Consider the following 12968-nt stretch of genomic DNA (forward strand, 5'->3'; position numbering starts at 1 on the left):
ACGCAATATTAATCAGAATGCTGTGTTTCAACTGCTGGGCCTGCTGAGAACATATTCTTGAAAAAAAATATGTTTGGGTTGATTTCGTCTTTAAGTAATTCTTGGAAAGATAAATAAATCATGTCAAATCCATTTTAATGTTACATATCATAGGAATCCTTCAGAAGAGGAAACATCTTTGAAACATACCATTGAACAAAAAGTGGGAGGAATCATGTATAACAGTTCGGATGGATGGATGGATGGATGGATGGATGGATGGATGTCCTGGGGCATGTGGACATTTTTCACTGAAAATAACTTTGACGTATTGGGCTTGAGTTTCAAAAAGGTTCGAACCAAGCGTAAAATATTTCAAGACTGACAGGGAAAAAAACATATTTTGACAGAAAGGCAGAGACAGAAAATCAATCCACTCGAGTTAGTTTGAAACTGATGTACACTGCTTGCCGGGACATGTTTTTTACGCCACACAAATATGCCTTCGTCCTTCACGTTTGTGCTCTTTTGTACAGCAAGCTGCTCAGTGATTGCAATATGTCAACAAGTCCACTTTGTAGCACCTTAGTCAAAAATAGCTAAAATAAATAAATAAATAAATAAAATACAAAAGGAAAACCTTTCCAGGATGCATCACACTGACAGAGATTAAGTGACCTCATGCACTCCAGGCAGAAAGCTACAGACTTCAGACATTCACAAAAAAGTCAGTGAACTTTGTCCAAAAGATGCACGTGCTGTCTTTGACTGGAGGTTCTGAGTCACCATTGTCCCAAGGCCTTCAGTGGGAGTTCCACTTGGACAGCTTTACCTTCCATAAACATGAACAAGGGGAGGGAGAATTGTGTCCAGGCTTTATTTTAGAAAGCAAAAGTGATGTTCTGCCCCAAAATGGTATGGACTCCATCTTGACCAATGTAAAGCTCATCCGCACCTCCACCAGTCTTTGTGAAAATTGGGGCTTTATTACAATACCAACGTTTAAAGTTCTGAATGCAATCCTGACCCATACACACTATATTCATACATAGCTAAAAGCAGGTAGTAGTACATTTAAGTATTAGTTAATTTCTTCACTCAAGTTTCACAATGTCAAACCTTTGTCATTTCTAACCAGAATTTGGATCAGCGTGCAAAAATGAATCAGATGATTGTTTTTGGTCGAGCTTTAAAATAGAGAAAATAAATTCCATGCAGGCACACCTGGTTTCTATTTTACGGTTTAGTAGTTTCCAAGAAAATTGATCGATTTATTATTGTAACGGGAGGTCCTTGTGTGTGTTTGTGTGTTGTGAATGTACAATACATCTCTATTCATGTAGCATTTTCACAACAGCTGCAGCTGTAACAAAGTGCTTTACAGAATATATAACATAAAAACATTTAAAATAATACAACAGAACACAGACGATAAAACACTGACAATAAGACAAACATAACTGTTCCTATTTAAAACGTGCAGTTTCCCCCTGCATGTCAGAAGACCATGTCCCTCATATCTGCTCTTACATATGAGCTTCCATTCATGTAGGATCAATAAAGTGTGTTCTATGTGATGAATCAATCAAAATATGTGATGAGTTTTTTTCCAAAACGACTTAAAAGACCAATCAATCAGTTGCCATGCTATTCATTGTGTACAGAAAATTATCTTTTGTTGAACATGTTCAGACCGGGCCCTTGAATTGTTTTATCTTAAAATTGCAAGTGTTTGAGGTGTGGGTAAATACATGTATTTTTTTCCCAGCATAATAAAAAATGATTTAGAACATTTTGAAAAAGATCTTTCATGGGCTGGCATTGGCTCAGAATGCTATATTGCTGGCAGCACTGACTAAACTAAAATTGTAATGTTGAATGGCTGGGCTTTCCTAAAAATAATGGAATCCAATTCCAGATCTCATGGTTTGTTTTGGTTGTTCCCGGTCACTCCAATAGGGTCAGTGTCATGGTTTGTTTTTGTGGTTGTCATGGTTTGTTTTTGTTGTTCCCAGTTGCTCCAGTAGGGGCTGTAGATCCTCAGCAGCACACCTGTTTGCAATCTCAATCAATGGACTATTCAACGACTGCAAGCAGATAACTCACCGTTGGATTATTGGCTTTGCTCACTGCTCTGAAACCAAGCTCTCAAATTCTCTAGACCTGTCTTGTTGTCATCCGTTTGTTCCCAATTTATGCTTCCTTGTTCATGTTTGTAAGTAGTTTCTGATATAGAGTTTTCCTCGGTTTGTATTATACGTGTTTTGGATCTCCTTGTTCTTTGGCAACAAGCAATTTCCGTTTTTGTTTTTTTCCTTGCCTTTTGCAAGAGCCTTTGATTTACTACATTTTTTTTTTGGGTTTTTGAATACCTGTGTGGTACTTTATAGGTCTGGCGATTTTTTAAATTTATTTATTTATTTATTTATTTTTTGGGTTGTTGTTGTGTTGATAAATACTTGATTTTGTTCAATCTCTTTTGGAGTCAGCGTTTATAGAATCCGCCACATTCTGCTGTTAACCAGAATCATAACACCAGCTGTCTGTGCAAAGGAACCACATTAAAGAAAAACAGTCTCATCGTATCTCATTGTGAATTTAGATTTTTGCAACAGGTGTACGAAATGGATAATCATCAGGAAGTGTCATGAGAATGGATGCAAGATTACATAAACACTGACATAATCTTTAATCAAACAGAGTCATTTTGTCCAAATAGGAGCAGGTAGACTATTCCTGCGCTATGCAGATGACAGTAACCCTTTGTCATTTTTTCCCCTGTTATTAATAAATGACTCTTCTAGGCCAGTCTTTTTTTAAGTACTTGATTAATACACATTAATGCAGTTTTCCAACATTCAAACAAAAGAAGATGTCTGCCATCTTTCAGTACCAGTTGCTTCACCTCCTTGGCCAGATCACCCTCGAAAAAGAGACCTTGGTCTCAATGTGTTTTTATTTTCAGGTAAAAGATTTTGATTGTTCATAACCCTCAAAATGTTGCATCCCCATGAAATCATCCTGGCCTTTTCCATATATAAGGGTCGTGCGAAGTTAGAAGCCTAAGACGGCTTCCGGCCAAATCCCTATGATTCAGTCTCACAGGGCTCACAGAGACAGATGAGACATTCTGTCCCTAAATGGGAAATAAACCCATTCTGCTCTTGAATAAGTGAGGCAAATCAACTACTACACTATCAATGGCCACGTGAAAACTTGCATTATCTTTGGTAGGGTCGTGGATTAGTCGTACGTGCTGAGACAGAGACGGAAGGCGTGACATAGAGGTGTCAATCATTTGTCACATACTCTCACTGCGGGCATAACCGCTCAGCCTCACAACAAAATACAACTTAAATCACATAATATTTTGTGCTATAGAAACACATGCTTTTTGGGGGTTGCAAGGGAACAAATCAGCACGAGGCTGCCATGGTGTGCCCGCAAAAAATGATTGACACTTCGTAAGTCAAGCCTTCTGTCTCTGATTTGTTGTTTTTCCTCGGGTGGCTGGTTATATACATCAATCTATATCAGGGCTGTCAAAGTTAAAGCGTTAACTATGGAGATTAATTTCAATTTTATAACGCACTTATAAAAATTTACTCAGTTAACTCAGTTGTATTGCCTTCTTGTGGCAGCTTCCCTCTGCTCACTTTGCAGCCAAGCTTAAAGAAGAGTCACAAAGACTGACTTTTATGTGGTTTTACTTTAAAAAGTTGCTCAACGGCTCATTGGAGAAATCCCAAATAATTTGCGCACTTAGCAAAGCCAAATTCAAATAAAATATTAGTTGCACGTCTTTGGTGAATTGTTCAACAGTTGTATTTTATAGGAATAGAATCATATTCAAGGATCAAAGAAAGCTTTTAGAACAGTCTTTGAATCAATATATACGTTTAATTTTTTTCCATATTAATTCCAACATTTTACTCAAGTGAATATCGGTTCCAAGCTTTGTGAATAATTGTAGATGAAAAATATGATTAACCACGATTAATTATGGAAAATGTTGCGATTAATTAGTTTAAAATTTGTTATCATTTGACACCGTTGATATCTATGTATCATCATGTGTCAAACTAGCAGCACAAGATGGCACATTTGATTCAACATATGGAAATACAGAAATTAAAAATTAAATTTTGATATATTTTAAGAATAATAATAATAAAAAGCTGAACTTTGCAAGTACCCCCTTGTACAATATATTTTCCTTGTGCTTTTTCATCATGTCAGCAGTGGTAGTATAACTGTGAAGGACGTATTGTTTGACAAAGATCTACCTTTGATTGAGACAAACAAAGCTTTGTGAGAGCATACAGTGATGGGTAGCTTTTCTTTTTTCCTCTCCACAGTATTGACTCAGTTAATTCCCTGTCTGAGACCAAGTGCTTCGTGGAATGTACAAACACATCACTGTGAATACAACAACACTGTTTCTCTTCAGTTTATCTCAGTACCATGGTAACTCCTTGCATGGGGGCAAGACGACTGCATCCCTGGCAGAGAGCAAGGTCTCTGTCTGCTGAAAGATACTATTTGGCAACGGTGATGGTGCTGTGGGGGGTCCAATATGTGCAAGACATCAGCTTTTCACACATATGCATGCATGTACCTGCCCACTTACTCACTGCTTCAGAGGAAAAACAATCCCGTGACTGCTGATGACATCAACAAGGAATTAACCCCCCCCCCCCACACACACACACACTTTTGTAAAAGTTTAGCTCATCTTCATGACCGTTGATCCACGTTGACACTTGTGTGAACTTTATGCAGCAGACTGTGAAATAGCTTATTTCATGCCAAGTTAGCATCATATTCTCACGGGGTCGAACACAGTTGTTACTTTTTTTGTTTTCAGTTACACTTGATGTTTCGGCGCCCTTTGCTCCTCCATGCTTTAGGGATGAGAAATTTAGCCGCGTCAGTCAACTCCACATTTGGCTCAAGGGATACAGTCGGAGCAGAGACATCCCCTGTGGCGACGTTGACTCTTTCCCCAATAGACTGCACCTTTTCAAACCAGACCGTCTCCACCCAAATCTCAAAGGATCTCGTCTGTTATCCCTAAGCAATGAACTCACGTCCCTCTCCTGCTATGACATTTTCACAATGACGGTCAGGACTACCTAGAGCAGGGGTCCCCAACCACCGGGTCGGGCCCCGGTCCGCTTCAAGTTGTCTCCGTCACGTAGCGCTAAGATTAAATGCACAAGCTAGCAAATGAGTAAAACAAATAGACGTATTGGGCACAACTCGCACACACATTAACCGACGTTAATACCACCCAAAATATATATAATAAATGAATACATTTTAATTTTCATTGCAATTACACATATTTATTAATGCTTAAAAATGAATATATATATATTTTTTTATATATCAATCATAAAATGATTCAAATGTTTACTCTGCAGTGACATTTCAACAATGTACATTGCACACATACACAGCACCATTGTGTTGCTGGCCTTTTTCATATTTGGAACTCACCTGCTCACAGTTTACAACAGACTATTTTCTGTAACCTCGTCATATGTTCCACTATCACTTCCAATTCCATCACTTCAATATGGTGGTCTCCACCTCTTTCTACACTTGTTGCCAACAGTGTTTGCAATCTCTTGGAGTGAGTGACCATGCAATTTAGCACCCACTGTTTGGGAGCTAAGTAAATGAGGCCCTGAATATCCGCAGATATCATCAATCATCATCATTTGTCCGTGGGATAATCATGCAAAATATATCATTACCCGAGAGTGACAAACTTGTGCTCTTTCTTTGCTACGTGAAAAACAAAGCATAGCCACAAGCATTTTTTTTTTGTTGAACTGACATCACCCATCTGGCATGTTTTTAAAGAGATGTGCAACTTTAGAGGTCACGTCAGTCGAACATATGGCTGAAATTCTCTCTTCGTGTCATACCCCATGAAACACTCTGTAATGTTTTGCATAAATGGTAACCGGAGGGCAAACATGTCCCTGGAGGAGACAACATAAAACTAATAGCGTTATCTCATAGAGTGCATGAATATATGTTTGGTGGAGTGAAAGAGAACGCATAAAAACAGAATGTGTTGTATGAGCTGAGCTGTAATGTCATACTGGTCATTAGTCAGCCAAAAATAGCAAATCAGAACTCAATATTATCCCAAAATTGTGTTTAAACCAAACAGCACTGTATGTCTGTATATACAGTAGGCCTGCTGTATGTTTTTGTTGCATTGTAGCTGTGGGGGTTAACTTATTATGGTTGGGCATCAGAAAACGAGAAGAAAATTTTTTAATTCCTGACAATTTATCTCAAAATGATTTATAAACGTAACTTGAAAATACATACTAGATGCAGGTGGCTCCCTCCCTGGAAGCAATTCAAAACACACAATATTATAACTAATCAAGACCACCAACTATCACAACAATTTAAAGACTATAAGTATTGTAATCACAACTTGCATATTGTTTGAATAGTCAGCTTGCTCAGTAGAAGATGACGTTTTGAGACTTTTTGTCGTAGGGACACATTTTTTCCTCGGGCAAGCACCAAACTCTAGTCTCCTTCAAAGCAGTCCCCTCCAGCTGCAATGCACTTGTTTTATCATTCCAACAATTTTTGGAAGGCCCCCTGGAAGTCCTCCGGTGTGAACGTGTCCACGACCCTCGTCGCAGCGTCTTTCATCTCCTCAGTGGTCTCAAAACGACTACCTCTGAGGTTTTCCTCTAGTTTGGCGAACAAACAAACGTCACAGGGAGCAAGGGCTGGACTGTAGGGAGGGTGAGGAACTGTCTTGACCACCATCTCGGTCAAATAATTGGAAACACGGATGGACTTGCGGTCTGATGCGTTGTCCTGCAGGAAATACCACAGACGCGATTTGAAGAGTGCCAGCCTTTTGCCTTGGGACAAACTTTGCGCAAATTAACTGCATGTTCAATTCATCATGAATAAGTGTTTGCACTGCTCCTACACTGACTTCAAACTCTACATTTATTGCCTCTATTGACACTTGACAGTCCTCATCCATAAAAGTCAGAATTTTCCCCACCAGCTCCGGTATTCTGACTTCCCTTCTACTTCCCACATCTCTTATCGTCTCTCACAGACTCTCTGCCACCCTTAAACTGCCAACGGAATACGGATGATGTGCACATCCAAGTTAATCTGAGTTAATCAGTTCAGGTTAATTATATAAGTTAATCAGTCTAAAGCAATTCATAAATCAGTATAGCGCTCTTTCCGAGCTGAATGCAAAACTTTATAGCGCTCCCAAAGCGTCCTTCCATCCCGACTGCATTCTGCAAAAAGTCAGCTGTGACGAGCACGGTTTAGTAGGGTTCACTTAATGTGCACGTACAGCTGTTATCTCATTAGACATTTAGTGATGGCATATCAAAATTACAAGAGTGTGGGAGGATTAGATCATATCAAGCCGATCATATCAAAACCAAAAGGTAAGCAGCGCTGCATTTAATTTTACTGTTAGCATTAGCTATCAGTGCTACCTTCTGATAAGTGACATATTCCAGATTGCTCTTTTTTTTCTTTCTTTTTTTTTTTAACCTGCCACAGAATGTCGTCATCATGTCAGAAACTAAAGGAACTCCAGACACAACATGAAACGATATGCGAATAATAAGAAAAGAGTAGTCACAGGCCATTAAATGTCTGGGTCTATACATTAAAACAGGTCCTCTGTAGAAACTGGATCACCATCCTGATCATTTGAATCAGGTGTGTTGGAATAGGGAGACATATAAAACATCCAGGATACCGGCCCTTGAGGACCGGAGTTGCCCACATCTGCCTTAAAACCTTGTCCAGCTGTTAACTGTCTGAAATGTTTATGTGCATGCACACTTAGTTCCATGTATTGTATTGTATGCATAAGTGAGTTTCTGGTCAAAATGAATCAAACATTAAACCCTCATTTGATTTGAATAACATTAAATAAACACCATCCCTCATCTGTCTGGTATTTTATGATGGATAGCCAGTCAGCTTTTTCTGAAGTTGCTTCGTTTTGTAAGCAGGATACAATTAAGTGAGACAGTGCCTACAGCTGCAAATGTTCTTTAATACAACGTACAGACTTTTTTTCAGATGGTAATTTGTTCACTGATGAATCAAAGGGATGATGTAATTTCAAACAGATTAGGTTGCAGTAATTCGGGGAAAAACAGTGTTGTCCTCATTAATGTGTTAGTATCCGTGCAGGAAAACATCCCCTGTATTAAAATGCCTCCAATGGAGCAATGATATAGACTAACACGCTCTAATGAGACGTATTTCTGGGGTGTCCTATTTTGGTAGACTGGTGCTGTGCACTTGGCGCTAAAGAGGGCGTAACTTCATAGTATAATCGAGTTTTTTTGGGGTCCTTTTGCATCTCCCTGGTCGTTCCGGTGCAAAGAGTTGCTTTGCCCCAGCCTCATCCCATAATTTGGGAACAGAAGGTTGTCAGCGCTTAGAGTAAAAACAGGCACATCGTCATTTTCGTGCCAGGTCAATGGTCTAGTTCAGCGTGTTTGTGAATTTGGTAGATGTGCTACGCCTCACTGGGCTTTCCTGCCGCGCCCCCCAACGCATCTGCAAATTGGTTTACAAAAAGGAGACTAGATTTTAGACTTGGGAAAAGCTGGTCTAAAACTCTGTGCGCAGGTACTGTAACACGATTTTGCTGTATTTGATCGAGGCACAGGCAGACAAATTTGGCACTACACGGATGTGCGTGGCTGATGAAATGGGATTTCATTCTGAAAAATGACACCAGCGTGGGATAATCCTTATTAATCATTGTAGAAATCCTTTTATTGAACGGATTCTAATCATTATCATCTCAAAAATCCATAAAAAACACCCCCCGTCACTTCTGCGTGGTGGGGTGGATGTGGTCACACACGATCGGGGTTCAAGGCGGTCTCCAATTGCCCACACATGCACATAATGTGACTCTCGCAAAAATGCTAAATTCCATCACAATTGTGTTGTACTCATTTCAATTCATTCTTATTCATACAGGTTCTTTTACTTTGGTTGTTTTTGTTTTTACAGAATTATGTCCGTGTCCTGTTGCATATGCAGCTGTGAAAACATCAAACATGTCTCATATCTGGCAGCTTCAGCCAGCTGTTTTTACTGTGATGTCACCTGAGGTCACTGTTGTTGTCATCGAGTGGCACCCAGCACCTTTTAAAATGGTATTAATGCCAAACCAGACAAAGTGCATGTAAACTATATGGACACAAGTATGGGGCATACCTGCACATTTATTATTCAATCAGGGATGCACGTTTTTCCAGCGTTTCTTATGTCCCTTCACTGCATGACTCTGCCCTGGCGCACAAAGCAGGGTCAAAAGGTTGATGTGGATGAATTTGATTAGCTCACTGAGAGCCCTTCACTCAACCCAAATTAAACATATTTGAACAGAGATTTCGAGCCAGGCTTTCTCTTCCAACGTCAGTGACCTCTGACTTGCAATTATTCTTTTGGATGAATAGGCAAAAGTTCCCACAGACACACTCCAAAATCTTGTCAAATGTCCTTCCCAAGCAGTGGAAGATGCTATGACACAGATGGAATGAACAACTCTGTATTTTCTCCCATTCTGTGCATTCAAACTGGGAGAGCTATTTTCCTAAAGCCCGGTACACAGAGAAGACAAAAACCCCTTCAGTATGGTCTTCATTTTGGCATAATTGACTGAATATTTCAAATGTTGTCAATGTCTATCATGTGACTGGCCTGAGTCATTTTTACATGAGTTACCATTCAGATGTTGACTTTTGCCCACCTATTTCTACACATTGCTGTGTGTGTGGCCGTGTTTGATTGGTGTAAGTGTTTATCTGAGAATGGAAGGGAAATGAGTGACAGAGAACAAGAGAAATCCCCTCCCCTCGACGCCAGAACCAGCACACTCGTTACTAGCCGCACAGCACGTTGGCCAACGCTAACAGCTGCATTGCTTCAGTGATTTTCATGATCATACACCATCATCCAACCACCACACCCAAAGTCAATGTAGCCCAAAATCCCCTTTCTCTCCCACTCCCTTCCCTCGTCATTCTTTCTCTCTCCAGTCCGTGTGCTTCATGTTCCAGGTAACACAAGACTAACAAGACACACATGGACTCCGGCCACGTGTTCATTTTGCTGCCTTGTCACTGAGCGCTAACAGCGTCATCCTCATTTTCTATGACGGCTCTGACATCTCTGGCCTTCCAAATATAGATGCTGCACTTGAAACGACTGCGTGTCCTGAACAAGCTATAACTACAGTTTGGTGGATGCACTGTGCTAATGAAAGATGACATCGCTCATTGCGTTTCATTGATTCTTATGCGTCATCCATTTTATTACATAACTGTAGAGATGACAATTGAGCCACTTTTGTTGCTTGATATGAATGTCTTTACTAATTCATAAGAGATTCATATATAACGCAGAGAGAAGCTATTGCATAATATTAATGTTTATTGACAAATAAATACTGCATGGAAATATGTGGCCCAAAAGGCTTCTCCTGCTTTGGACTTTCATGTCGTAACGTGACAATTCTTTGCTCTTTCGATGTCTTATTGATCAGAATCCGTGGGGGCAATCAAGTGAGACAGAAAAGGAATGTTAATCTCAAGTGAGTAATACTACAACGACCAATCAGATAATCGGATTAATAAGGGCCAGGAGAGTGTTGCCTTGCATTAGTTGTGTCAGTTTGAGCATGAACAAATGTTTGGCGGTTCTTGTCCAAATCATATGCCTCCTCTGCCTTGTTGTCATGTGGCTTGAGCACAAGCATTAGTCAGACCTTCAACGTGTGGCCAGGAGAGATTTTTGTGGGCAACTTAGAAGCTGCAGGCCTTTCGAAAAAAATGAACTGAACTATGGTAAGCATGTGTTGAAACTGGGCTGCAGCACAGATTAAACACTAACTTCTTCCAAATGTGCAGTGACAGAGTGGAAGGTGACATCACCAATGCATAAACCATTTTGCATTGAGCTCTGCAGTGGAAAGTCCCTCTCTTTCTGTTTCTCGTAAGATGTAAAAGAAATAATAACAGAGCAACAATAAAGTCTCGCCTCTGACCTTGACCACCTCAAGAGAAGCTGACCAAACATGCAGGCGGGTTCCCACCATCCACTGCTGTATGTGTATGTGTATGTGAGTGCATGCGAGTGTGTGTGTGCGTGTGTGTCAGTGTGCATGTGTGTGTGTGCAAATGCCTACATGAATGTGTTCCCACCAAGCGGTCCCAGAGTCTGCAACAGGTGCCGCTGATTAACAAATGCCCCTCTCTTCGAGGAATTTTGCGAGGGGAAAAACTTTACTGTGCTCCCCTCCCAGTGGGAACATTTGTTTTTAGTCTGTTTGGCAACAGTCCAGATGGAATAAAGAGATTGTAGTTCTTTCTGCAAAGACGAGCGTCACGCCAGGCTCAAACATTGACTCTTAAAATTTGTTATTACAGATCTTTACTGAATGGGTAAAATCAAACGTGTACATTTAGATATTCTCAAAAGACTCAATATTTATCAACAGAGATGGGAAGTAACGAAGTACAAATACTTCGTTATTGTACTTGAGTAGTTTTTTCCAGTTCTTTGTAATCCACAGAGTATTTATTTTTTCAGAATACTTTTTACTTTTACATTTTAACACCAGTATCTGTACTTTTTATTCGATGCATTCTCACAATAGGGTTGTTACTTTTTAAAACTAAATTAGACCAATGTTCGTGGCTCCACCAATCATATCATGGGTTACACCTGGTCCGGAAACCCAGCTTGTGATTGGCTCTAGCTCAAGCTATGACATCCCCCCCGAGAAGACGATATGCTACCCGCTACGGAAGATAATTTAATTGCAAGGTGAGAAGAAGTAAAATAATCAACAATCGTGGCGTGTCGACGAACAATTCTTGGCGAATGCATCGTGTCCTGTGTAAACCTAACGTCCACGAGCTTGCCGCCTACAAGAATTCCCCGCCTAATGTGAGAAAACATGTCGAGGTAAAGCTAAATGATTACACTTACATTAGCTTGGGCCTGGTTAATGGCGTTATAGTTTAGCACAACATACTGTATTAGCGTGGTAGACCATTTGGTTCCATTTGTTTGCTCTCAGGAAGACCTTGATATGTTGAAGTTTGAGAGCTAAAAAAAAAAAAATCCAGACAGTTTAAAGGATGTTAAGTGACGACCTATCAAATGTAATAGCTTTCAAATTATATGACAAGAGGAGGATCCGGTAAAAGTAGTTTTCATTTTACTCACAAAGTACATTTCAGAGCCTCTACTTTTTTTTGTTTTACTTGCGTAATTAATGGAATGAGTACTTTTAGTTTTACCTAGGGCTGGACATGGCTTGTTTTGCGCCCTGGGTGAGACATTTTATCATCTGCAAAATGGGCGTCCGTCATAGACCGATAGACGGACCGGTCCGTCGGCTAGGCGGAATGCCCAGCTCTGGTTATTAAATCAACAAAGAACAGGTGTGTTTAACTGTAACACTTAGTACTCCCAAAAGTCTTTGTGGCAGAGCATCCATCCATCCATCCATTATCTGTACCGCTTCTCCTCACAAGGGTCGCGGGGCGTGCTGGAGCCTATCCCAGCTGTCTTTGGGCAGTAGGCGGGGGACACCCTGAACTGGTTGCCAGCCAATCGCAGGGCATGTGGCAGAGCAGTTCTAATCAAGCGGGCGGAGCTTACGGTACTTTGATTAACTCTCTGCAGAGTTGGTTTGACACTAAATAAATCAACTTTTTCAAATAACGCCAACACTGACCTCCATTTAAACCATTCAGTGTTAAAAATACACTTTCCAGGTAGAAATCAACTCAAACACATAACATCAAAATTTTAACACTCCAATTCCTGTCGTGAATAGCTTTAGATTCTCAAAACACAAAATGAAGAACTTTGAACAAAAATGTACATATATATTACATTATCTGTCAAGTTTTACATGATCG

General features: G+C 40.1%; 1 protein-coding gene across 8 annotated transcripts in view; it reads left to right on the top strand.

The window, feature by feature from the left end:
- The first annotated feature begins 11807 nt into the window (after positions 1 to 11807).
- LOC147144692 (uncharacterized) overlaps positions 11808 to 12968 on the top strand; it is a 31711-nt gene continuing 30550 nt past the window's right edge. For 3 of the 8 annotated variants that reach the window (XM_086035765.1, XM_086035764.1, XM_086035766.1), the window contains exon 1: positions 11863 to 12003. In XM_086035765.1, the coding sequence (XP_085891891.1) occupies positions 11920 to 12003 (84 nt within the window). In that variant the 5' untranslated portion in view covers positions 11863 to 11919. Of the gene's footprint in view, positions 12004 to 12968 lie in introns of all 8 variants that reach the window. The other 5 variants (XR_015087462.1, XR_015087460.1, XR_015087461.1 and 2 more) reach the window with 5 other exon arrangements.

The sequence above is a fragment of the Filicampus tigris genome, chromosome 7, assembly GCF_054856515.1.
Source record: "Filicampus tigris isolate MCC_2025a chromosome 7, RoL_Ftig_1.0, whole genome shotgun sequence".
Lineage (NCBI taxonomy): Eukaryota > Metazoa > Chordata > Actinopteri > Syngnathiformes > Syngnathidae > Filicampus > Filicampus tigris.